The 11,480-nt window shown below is 33.2% G+C and overlaps 1 protein-coding gene across 4 annotated transcripts; it reads right to left on the bottom strand.

The window, feature by feature from the left end:
* Positions 1-1,137: 1,137 nt before the first annotated feature.
* LOC104880489 (uncharacterized) lies at positions 1,138-11,253 on the bottom strand. Of its 4 annotated transcripts, none has more exons than XM_059740358.1 (7): positions 10,930-11,253; positions 7,554-7,943; positions 6,787-6,863; positions 6,603-6,639; positions 2,403-2,540; positions 1,773-2,263; positions 1,138-1,578 (listed from the first exon to the last, which is right to left on the bottom strand). In XM_059740358.1, exons 2-7 carry the CDS (start codon positions 7,873-7,875, stop codon positions 1,327-1,329), a joined length of 1,317 nt encoding a protein of 438 aa, XP_059596341.1. In that variant the 5' UTR covers positions 7,876-7,943; positions 10,930-11,253; the 3' UTR covers positions 1,138-1,326. The 4 variants fall into 4 exon arrangements, with proteins under 4 accessions (XP_059596341.1, XP_010655530.1, XP_010655529.1 ...); XM_010657228.3 differs by having other exon boundaries at positions 1,773-2,241; positions 2,324-2,540; XM_010657227.3 differs by lacking the exon at positions 10,930-11,253 and having other exon boundaries at positions 7,554-9,366.
* Positions 11,254-11,480: the final 227 nt, after the last annotated feature.

The raw sequence follows: 11,480 nt of genomic DNA on the forward strand, positions 1-11,480 counted from the left end.
TATTATTTTTATTTATTAATTTTTTTAATTTTAATAATATTTAAAATATATATTTATGACATCATCAGTTCGACCGTTCTGATTCCGTCGATCCGACTAGTGAACCGTAATTTTTTTTTTAAATTTTAATAATATATAAAATATATATTTATGATATTACCGGTTCGACCGCTGATCCGACCAGTGAACCATGAATTGGTAACTTTTCTAATTCAATTATTGATCCGGTTTTAAAAACATTGAGAAATCCATAACGGCTACCATGCCCTTATAAATTAAGTTTTTTTTTTTTTTTTTTTACCATTTTAAAGTTGGAAGAAAAAAATTTCAAAATAAAACCCTCTATTTTCTTTAAATTTCTTCCACCAATGAGATTTGGGTGGTTTACCTAATGGCCTTTTTGTTAATGTGTTCAGCAATTGGATTGATGATAATTTTAAAATAAATTATTACAGAAAATCATATCAGTACAGATTTAAAATTTCAAAAATCTTGAAATTGAAATGATCTCAATCTCAATAAAAAGTAAATAGTATTTTATTTAAATCAAAAGGTTAAAAAATGGTTGGTGGTCGGGTGTGGACCTTAAAAGCTCTCGTTACCAATAGAACAAAACTTTAAACTTTTCTGACAAGATAGGGAGTTCTCTTTTCTAAATTGGTAAGGTATACTTTAGATTAAGGATATGGAAAGCCTTATGCCTTTGTAATGTTAAAGGAATACCCTACTTTACCAATAGAGAAATAAAATTAAATTTGTCATTATATATATTATGATTCTTCCTTTTTTTCAAGGATGTTTTAAACATGTTAAGAATACATTTAAATTCCAACAGGTTTTACCATTTAGCTCTGCTGATATAAATTGCAATGTTACCTTGAATAGAACTGCTAAAAGTTTTCCATCTCTTGATTCTGGAATGGGGAATATAAACTTTGTGACTGGATAGCAAGGGACAATGGTTTTAGGAATATTGAGTTTTGGGCTTTAGTCTGTCATGTTGCCATAGCCCATCAGCCCCAGCATCATGCATTGCTTTGGCTAGCTCTTCAGGCCTGGCTCGTACTGGTACACCGTATCCTGCAACTTCTGAATACACTGGATTCTTTTCCTAGGATGGCATATTGGTTGATGATATAAATATATCTATCAAATTGAGTCATATTTAAGCATGTATTTCAATGTACATAGCATGTGAATCTACCCTATGTAAACTGTATGGCCGGTTTTACCGCTATGCTAAACTAATTTTATTCCAACAAAAGGGATTAAGAAGACAATTACTTGAAAGTTCACTTCTATGCTTTCTAGATATGGTCAAATATTCTAAATACTCAAGCTCAAATCAGCCTTGCCGGTGGTTGTTTGTGAAGGCCAGGCATTTGTTTGAGTTTCTTCTTTTTGTTTCTCAGTAGGTTGTTCTTGCTGCCTTGAGGAATACGGAGACAAAGAAAGCATGGTATTCATTTCATACTTGCTTTTGTGGTGGGTGTCTTCCTCATTTGCACTTCTTTGGCTCAGTCTCAGTTGCAAATCAGGCAACCATTCCTCCTCCTTCAATCTCTTCTCCTGATTCGACTGCATTTCAAAACATAAAATACAAATGAAGAGCAGCACTATAAATATCATCCAAAATTTCCATGAAGAACTCTGATACACGAAGAGTAGCATTCCATGAAGAGCCATATTTTCTGAAACTTACTAGTAGATTAATTGTTAAAATACTTGTACCATGGATGACATGTTAAATGAATCAGATTCCAAGAGGTTACCTCAAGCCGAAATGGCGGCTCAATTTGTGGTGTGGAGATACTGGAGATGGTTTTAGGATAATGCAAGTGTGATTGAAATTGCCCAAGTCTTTCCTCATTTGCAGGGCTCCATTCAGACGGCTTCTTGCTGTATGTTAGCGTTGCTCCAACACACCTTGGAGTAGTACAAATTTGATGCACTAGAGATTGGGAGGCAGCATTAGTCCTGGTCTTCTCCCTCCACGGATTTCCAATCAATTCCCGTGGAGGCCACTTCTTTTCTTCAAGAAATCTGCTAGGTCTAGTGGGTCTATTTTGTGCAATTGCCTCCAAAACATGATTCGGGTTTGAAGTTGATGGCCTGTTTTGAGTATGGAAAATCATCCTTTCAACCAACCCGTTGCCTTGTCCGAAATATTGTTTGCTCTGTAGTGCACTAGTACTTAATCTTAACGCATTATAGTACTGACTGGAAGCATACTGTTGCCGCCTATTTGGGTGTGAGTGAAAGGCTAATCAAGAATATGAAACAAGTTCTTTCAGGTTTCTTATAATTGAGTTTAAGCAGTTACCTTGAAGAGTTAGCTCTGAAATCATATTGTTGTTGAGAGAGGGTGCACCGCAAAAGATTGTAACTACGACTGCACTCACCAGGGTTCCAAGCTTGCTCCATTCCACTCTTCTCCATGCTGAAATGTCGGCAAGAACCGGTTGGTCTGAACAAAATTCCAGGAGAGCAATCACGATCTCGATCTCTTCCTCCCATTCGTCTATATGTTTTACATAATACTGTACAAAGGAAGCAACATTTGAAGAATTGGTAAGATTATGCTCCCACTCCTTTTCAACTTAATCCTTTAAATCCCATATCATTGTTATTTAATTGAGGATTTTTCAACTTAATCCTCTAATTCCATATCATTGTTATTTATGTTGGATTAGGTTTCTTTTTCATGTGGAGGATGGACCAAATATGTCAAATCCAACAAAGCCCATATGATATGGGCATTTTTGTCTTTTGGTATAGGGTTTTTTTAGAACCCCTAAAAAGATTCATGTCTTAGAATACCAAGTGAGAGAAGAACAGTTGTTGGTTTTGAGAGTAAAAAGTCTTATGTCTCTTGATTTTGGTTGGTCGGATTAGTGGTCGAAACAGTCAACCGTAAGTTATAATCATCTGAACAAAGCAGGATGGAAAAGAAAAAGAGAACATTTCTATTATTTACAGTTTTCATCAAAGAGTAATATCTCTTTGATCCCTAGTCTGATTGAGGTAAAATTTTAACAAAATGTTCAATACTCATGGTATGTCAATCTAAACGGTTAGATCGTTGATCAGAGTTTTTTGAATAGATTAGTATACCCGAATAGAATACCGAGTTTGTGACTTCTTTATTTCACTCATTTATTGTTTGATGTTTATGTTTGTGAAGTTAAGAATTTTTGCTCTTGATAATTGTTGTTTTTGATAGTCTCTGATTAATGTTGGGACAAATTGTATACTCTCACTTTTGTTGATAGTGAAGTTTTTGAGTTGACTTCGGTCTAGTGGTTTTTACTCCTCACATTAAGGAGGTTTTCTACATTAAAAATTTTGGTGCATGTGTATAGTTGATTCTTGTTGATAAACATTACTATGATATTGTGTTTTTATGTTACTTTCTTATTAAACGCGCACATAGGGAGAAAATTTGATTGATCCTTCGTTGCGTGTTGATTTTTCTCCTAACAAAGTGGTATGAGAGCTTTGGTTGCTTCTGTTGTGTTGAAGAATGAATGTTAGTACAAATAGAATAGTGAGCTTAAATGACTCAAATTATGCCGTGGAAAGATAAAATGGAGGATTTATTGTATGTGAAGGGTTACCATCAACGAATGTTTGTCAAAGTAAAACATGTTGACAAAACTGATAAGGAATGGACATTGCTTTACAGGCAAGTGTGTGGGTATATTTGACAATGGGTATATAACAATGTGCTAAACCATGTTAGTGGTGAGAAGCATGCACGCACATAGTGGATCAAATTTGAAAGGTTGTATTCTCAAAAAACCGAAAACAACAAAATGTATTTGATGAAATGGTTGATTCTTTTGAGATATCATGATGATACTCCTATGATCGATCACTTGAATATATTCCAAGGTTTGATAAATTAGTTGGTTGTAAGGGAGGTAAAATTTGATGAAGAGGTACAAGGCTTATGGATTTTGGGCACTTTGTCAGATTCTTGGGAGACATTTAGAATGTCATTGTTTAATTCAACTCCAAATAGTGAGATGATAATGGAAATTGCTAAGAGTAGTGTTCTAAATGAAGAGATGAAAAGAAAATTACAATGTTCCTCCTCACAATCAGATGTACTAGTTACTAAGGCACGAGAAAGAAGTAAGATCAAGGATCCAAAAAACAAGGAAAACAATAGAAGTCCATAAGCAGATTTGTTAATGTTGAGTATTATCATTACAACAAGAATGAGACATATCAAGAAATATTGTAGAAAGTTGAAGAAAGAAAATAAGAAAAACAGAGAGAAAGAAAATGAGAACAATAGCAATGATGAAGATTGCATTGCCATTACTATAGAAGACTTTCTACTAATATATGATAATGATATGATCAATTAAACATGTGATGGGACCAACTGGGTAATTAATAGTGGTGCTACTATTCATACTACATTTTGTAGGGGTTTCTACACATCCTACACACCCGGTGACTTCGGAGTTGTAAGGATGGACAACAATGGTGTGGCTAAGGTTGTTGGCATGGGTAATGTTTGGTTGGAAACCCATAATGGTATGAAACTATTTCTTAAAGATGTAAAGCATGTTCCAAACATTCGGTTAAACCTTATCTCTACCAATAAGCTTAACAACGAAGGCTACTATAATGGTTTTAGTAATGGTCAATGGAAGCTTACTAAGGGCTCTTTGGTCATAGCAAGGTGCAAAAGGAATCCTAATATGTACATGATCCAAGCTGGACTTTCTAAGGATGTCATTCATGCTATTGAAAATGTGGATACAGTTTAGTTGTGGCACAAGAGACTTGATCACATGAGTGAGAAAGGAATGATGGTATTGTCCCGAAAGAATCACTTATTTGGGATGACAAGCACATGTCTATAAAAGTGTGTTCATTGCTTGGCAGTGATGCAAAATAAAGTTGCTTTCAAGGCACATCCTTCTTCTTTAAAAAATGAGAATTTGTTTGACTTGGTCCACTCTGATTTGTGTGGTCCAATGAAAGAACAAACACTTGGTGGTTCACTATACTTTGTGAGCTTTATTGATGACCATTCAAAGAAGATTTAGGCATACACATCGAGGCATAAGGATCAAGTATTGGGATATGTTCAAGCAATTTCAGGCTTCGATTGAGAGAGAAACTAGAAGAAAACTAAAATGTATTCAAACTTATGGAAAAGAATATTTAGGGCCATTTGATGAGTATTGCAAGCAATAGGGTATCCACCATCAGAAGACTCCTCCAAAGACATCATAGTTGAATGGTTTGGCTGAAAATATGAGTAGGACATGGGTTAAGAAAGTGAGATGTTTGCTTTTACAAGCAAGGCTGCCTAGATCTTTTTAAGGTGAGGCTTTGAATACAGTGGTTCATGTGTTGAATCTCTCACATTCTGTTCTTTTGTGGTTTGATGTGCCAAATAGAGTTTGCATAGGCAAAGATGTTTCTTTCGATAGAAGGCCTTTGTGCACATTCCCAAAGATCAAAGGTCTAAGCTTGATGTGAAGACATGCTAATGTGTATTTGTGGGTTATGGCCAAAATGAATTTGGGTACAGATTGTATGATCCAGTTAATAAGAAGTTGATTAGAAGCCGAGACATTGTATTTATGGAAGATCAGATAATAACGGACATTGATAAGATGGAGAAAGTAGAATTTGGCAATAATGACAAGTTGATTGACTTGGAAATGATTTCCCCAACACTAATGGCAAATCAACTTGATGTTAAGACACAAAATGGCCAACATGGTGCAGGTGATGATTCAGAACCTGTAGAGGTTAGAAATTCTAATGATGTCCTTGACCAACCACAAATACCACAAGCTACTCACATAGACCCACCTAGACGGACTACCAGGAATCATCAATCTTTCACTAGATACTCCCATAGTCTCACATTGAGGAGGTTTTCCATGTTAAAAATCGCAATGCATACATATAGTTGATTCTTGTTGATAAACATTATTGTGATATTGTGTTTTTCTATTACTTTCTTATTAGACACACACACATAGGGAGAGATTTGATTGATCCTCCATTGCGTCTTGATTTTTCTCCTAACAATTTAATGGAGGAAGACTACAATCATTAAATTTGTTTCTATTAAAAAATTTAGCTATATAATCAACATTCAACATGGACTCCCAAATGGTAGAGCAATTGTTTAAGAGACATAAAAGACTTTGATATCCCACATCTGGTGGGGGAAAATTTTTATGACATTATATGTATAGACTTTTTTTAATCATGTAGACGTATTTTAAAATCATGAGCATTCTCTAAGTTCATACTTCAAAACAAATAATATCAACATACCCATGGATATCTATGCAAAGTAACTAACATCAACCTGATTTTTTCGAAATTAGAGTTATTATACGCTTGTGGCAATCACCCCAGCTTCTTTCCAATTATAGGTTTATGGCAATCTTCTAGATTCTTTCCAGGTCCACAGTTATCCCCGTGGTCCATGGATTCAAAATTCCTAGAAGATAAAAGTTGGTGTTTTTATTCCTTCCCTTTTTCAAGCTTTACCCCTATTCCACACATTTCCGGTTTCCAGCACCATTGAAAAGATCCAAAAGATACCACTACTTTACCTTGTCCTGATTCATCAAGCCTTTTACTTCGATACATCTGCGCATATTTTGAAAGTGCATTGTCAGAATAAGAGAAAGTAGCCAAAAGAAGAAAGAGAAGCAGCAAAAGAGAAAAAAAACACTAAAAAAGTGCCGCGAAAACAGAAACTATTTCAGAGAATGTGAGTGGAACCCTATCTAGTACCTGCAAGTGGCTCTTTACATGGGCAATGCTAAGTCCTTTCACATTCATCAACTCAAGAACCAGCTTTGGAGTCGCTCCTGGGATTCTCGAAAAGAAAGTACTACTTTAAAGCGAAGAATATGATGAATGGCAATATTGGATATTTAATGCGAAGAATTTAAGTTTTATATATAAATTAGAACACAAATTTCACTATAAAATTCAATAATTTTAATAATTTTTTAAAAATAAAATTCAAAGAGTTCAATAAATTTTATAGAGAATTTTTAGCGTTTTTTTTAATAGCCAAATATAAATAAGTTGAAAGCGAAGAAGCATTTTATTAATTGATTGTTTATAATAACACTGTCATTAAATAACACTAAATTTATAAAATAAACAACATAAAATTTAATATGAAATAAAAATATTTTAAAATTTTAAAATTAAAAACCAAAGAGTACTCCCATGCATTAAGAAACTTTTTCAATAAAATATTAAATACAAAATTGTAAAAAAAAAAATCAATATTACTTGAAGAACTCATGAGAACAAAAAAAAATTCTCATATATTGAAATAACAACAAATAAATTACAATAATGATTTCAATTGATTTTGTACAATGTTTTATTTCTTTCTATAAAATTTTATCGAGATCAGTAATATTTAATTATAAATGTTTTTTATCTTTTGAAAATTCCAGGTTTTAAGAGGACAAGAAAGAAAGAAAGAAAGAAAATTCTAGTGAGGAAGAATGAACATGGAGTATCTTTAAGGTAAAACTTACTGGCCTGTCCACCAAGCCTCTCAACAGCATGCACAAAAGAGAGATGGAGGTCAGGAGTCCACCGGAGTCGAGGCATTTTTGATCGAACATACTGCCTAACTGAGTTTTTCCCTCGACGTTTTTCCCCAGCAGAGACATTATTATTATTTGCTGAACTCCCTTCTCTTTCTCCTTCATCATCCTCCATGCTCACTTCAGCTTCAGCTGCAGCGTCATCCTCTGGGGAGTTGGATTCTTCATTCAAGTCAAAGGAGGTGTTTTCTGTTTCCTCCTGCTTGCTTCCATCATTTTTTTCTTCATGGATAAATAATCTCTCTGTCATGGCTACTCTTGCTCCTTCATGTAAAACACTTCCCAATATTGTAGATTTTTTTTTACAGTTGCATTTCGCTGAAAGACATGGAGAGGAGGAGAGCATGTGGGAAAATGTGAAGTACAATCAAGATTTGAGGAAGCTGGGAGAGGAGAAAAATAGCCATAATGCTTATCTGTGGAAATAACTAGACAAAATTCACTTTTAGCAGTGTAGGATACACATTATATTCTCTCCTCTTTTTTTTTTTCTCTTTTTTTGTTGAATTATCATTTTAACCTTTCCGTCTAAATTCATATCGTTTTCATGGAAATGAATAAAAGGTAACCATGAGTGTGCATTCTCTTGAAATGCTTCTACATTTAAGTGGAAGGCATATCCAATGTGTGTGCCAAGATCCATTTATAATTTAGCCTAGCTCATACTAAACCCTAAAGAGGTTTATATCTAGAAATTATAATAGCTTTAAGTTTTTGATTTGACCATAGTCTAACCACATGCACCAAAATAATACATTAAAATTGTGTAATTTAGTTAAGATTGTGCACTAAAATTTGTTGTGTTGGCAAAAGTTGTAATAGTGCTTATCGTGCAAATGAAAATTTAATGCTAACATATCAGTGTAAGAAAAAATAATCCACACATAAGGATATGTGAGATTTTAATGTGATTCAGCCAATCGGGATTATATTAACAAAAGAGAAAATTATTTTATTACACGATAGTGATTATCATAAAATGAAAAACCAAATATAACTATAGAGCTGTGTAATATTCTGTGTTTCCTAATTCATGCATCTACATTTGAACTATGAGCCCTCACTCCATCGAATATTACATAATCTTCCTTAGGTCCTTGTGTGCTTGGTATATGTTTTAGATCTACATCTCTATTTCATAAATTTTTCCTTATGATCTCGAATATTTAAAGAGATATTATAAGCGAGTATAATATTATAATAATAAATTAACATAAGAAGTATTCTTTACAAAAAGAAATATATTCCATTTTGGAATTGGGGACACTTCCTAAGAATATTTACTTTGAATCAAATTCCATTGAGTAAATATTTCATCTTTCTATAATATTCGTATTGTATATCAAATTTCAATGATAGAACATTTCACTTCACTTCTAACCAAAATTCTTTCTATAATCTTCTTAGACTTTTTTAGCTCTTTCAAAAATCTTGATCTAAGCTCTAATACCACTTATTGTGTAAGTGGAAGCTTAAATACAATTTATTATGCAGAATCTTCAATGTTAACATATTAGTACAAGAGTGTAAAGATAAAAATAAGAATATATGTTTTAATATAGTTTAGCCAATCACGTTTACATCCATGGATACTAAAGAGCATTTTACTATACCATAGATAATATTACAAATGATAAAGTTATTAAGTCCAAAACATCACATGCATGTTTCCTTATTTTTTATATTTATATCTTGACCATAAGCCCTTGTTCCAACAAGTGTCACCTACAATACCTCAAATCTCTATATAGTTGATATAGGTTTTATATTTTTATTTTGTAACTTTTTCTGTTACCACCTAAAATATTTATAAAAATATTGTTAATTATTTTTCATCTTTTATAAGATATGTTTTATAACTTTTCCCGTTCATGACCGAGTGTATTATATGTTTTCCTAGTTAGCTTTTTTTGTCATACTTGTAAATAATAATAATAATAACAACAAAAAGGATGATACTCAATCAGAGATTGTAATTGCTATTCTCTGGACTCTTTCATCTCATTGCTGTGGATGCAAAGTTTAGGTGGGCGTAATTTTTAGGTGGATGTTTAACTGTAGAAACTTAATGGCGAGCGCACAACAGTAGCTAGGACATTAATTTATTAATAAATCCTTTTCATAAATCGAACATGTCATCCACCCATATGTATAAATGGAAGTAGCTTCGGAATAAAGAATTGAATGTTGAAAATTTATGTATTTTCCAGTCAAATAGAAATTAATCATGATCAGACAAAAACATTTCCATACTAAAGAGTTAAAAAGAAAAAGTCTCATGAACAAAAACTAAATGTCTACTAAAAGAGTGCAATCTATATATTCCCAAGACAATTGAGAAAAAAAAGAAAAAAGAGAAAGAAAAAAAAGGCCATTATAATCATATGAGACTTACATGTATAGACATAGATCAATAGTCCTAAATTAAAGATACTATATGTTCCCAACTCTTTATAAACCACTCAAGTACTATCTTTAGAAATTCTGCAAAAGATTTCGAAGATGTAAATTGTATAATATTCTTGAGAAAACACTTAAGAGGATACAAAATATCAACAGATGTTAGTAGCTGGAAAGCCTCATGTCCTTTTTCTAGAACATGTTACACAGGATGTTGCAGATCTAGTACAAAAGTTGGGATAACATTAACGGAATTAATGCAAAAATTATTCATCCTGAGCGATTAACTTCACAATTGAACTCATCAACAGATACTTGTCCTCCTATTTTGTAGTTTTAGTGTCAGTATCTACAGAAGCTATGTTACTAGCAACAACTTCCAAACAAGAAGAAAGCTACTTTAGATAATTACAATGTCGAACAAACATTGATTTTAGTTAATATTTAGGCACATAGCAAAGGTTTGTCAGGAGGAAAATATTTTCCAAATTGACAAAATTCAGTGTGTTGTTCCTCAAAATCGTCATCTTATGTGATTAACTCTCAAACAACTATTTGGATAATGGATATTTTGGAATGATATTGCAGAATTTAGGTCAAAATCATATGCAGGAAAACATATTTAGTGACCTGACCATAATTATATCTAGTAAGGGTTTGAAGGAACTGGCAGATAAATCATGTTTTGTTGCTTCTGAAAATTCTTAGATTGATGATTTGTCAAATGATCATAATTGATAGTTGAAACCCCCCCAAAAAGGTTTGAATAACTATATATCCAGGTGAAGAATCTTGCTATTAGAAGCACAGTATTGTGAGTAAATCATATATATAAGCTAAAAAGAAGGCACTTATACTTCAGAAAAGCAAAGAAATTTCTCTTCCCGGACCAGCTAATACAAACCATTGTTGATGAAGAAGATGCTTTGATCCTCCTTCCAGATTTTTTATCAGTTGATCAATCTTTAACTGTTGATTCAGACATATCTCTGGACCGATCCTTCCATACCCACGAAAACCTAGAATGCAAAGTTAAAAACAGGTGGACTGATCGAAAATGAATCAATCCTTGAACAACTGTTAAAAATAGAGAGAGGGAGAGAGAGAGAGAGAGAGAGAGAGGGAGAGGGAGAGAGGAAGAGAGAGAGAGAGAGAGAGAGAGTATTGCTTGAGAAGTTTTTGTTTGATTCAACTGTGGAATTAAATTGAAATGGCAATAGTCATCAGAGTTCTGATATTCTTAGACTTTGACGGTTTAAAAAAAAATGATGGGATAGTATCCACCTGTTCTCTTTATAATGAAATAATAATAACATTATGAATACAGCTGAGACCGGTCCCTTGGCCTGTTGTAGATCATGTGACTGCCTTTTCTCTTCATCATCCTTCTTTCACAGTTGTCCACGTAAAATCTCTCTCTCTCTCTCTCTCTCTCTTTGGGACATCTCCCATTGT

The sequence above is a fragment of the Vitis vinifera genome, chromosome 10, assembly GCF_030704535.1.
Source record: "Vitis vinifera cultivar Pinot Noir 40024 chromosome 10, ASM3070453v1".
Taxonomy (NCBI): Eukaryota; Viridiplantae; Streptophyta; class Magnoliopsida; order Vitales; family Vitaceae; genus Vitis; species Vitis vinifera.

What these genes read in the sequence shown, in the direction of transcription:
- LOC104880489 (XM_019222481.2), bottom strand. Translation starts at nt 7,971, where the DNA reads ATGCTCTCCTCCTCTCCATGTCTTTCAGCGAAATGCAACTGTAAAAAA. An exon ending in GCTTGATGAATCAGGACAAG is followed by an intron (nt 2,541 to 6,602) that starts GTAAAGTAGTGG and finishes TCCTTTGTACAG; the next exon opens with TATTATGTAAAACATATAGA. An exon ending in TTCAGAGCTAACTCTTCAAG is followed by an intron (nt 2,242 to 2,323) that starts GTAACTGCTTAA and finishes ACACCCAAATAG; the next exon opens with GCGGCAACAGTATGCTTCCA.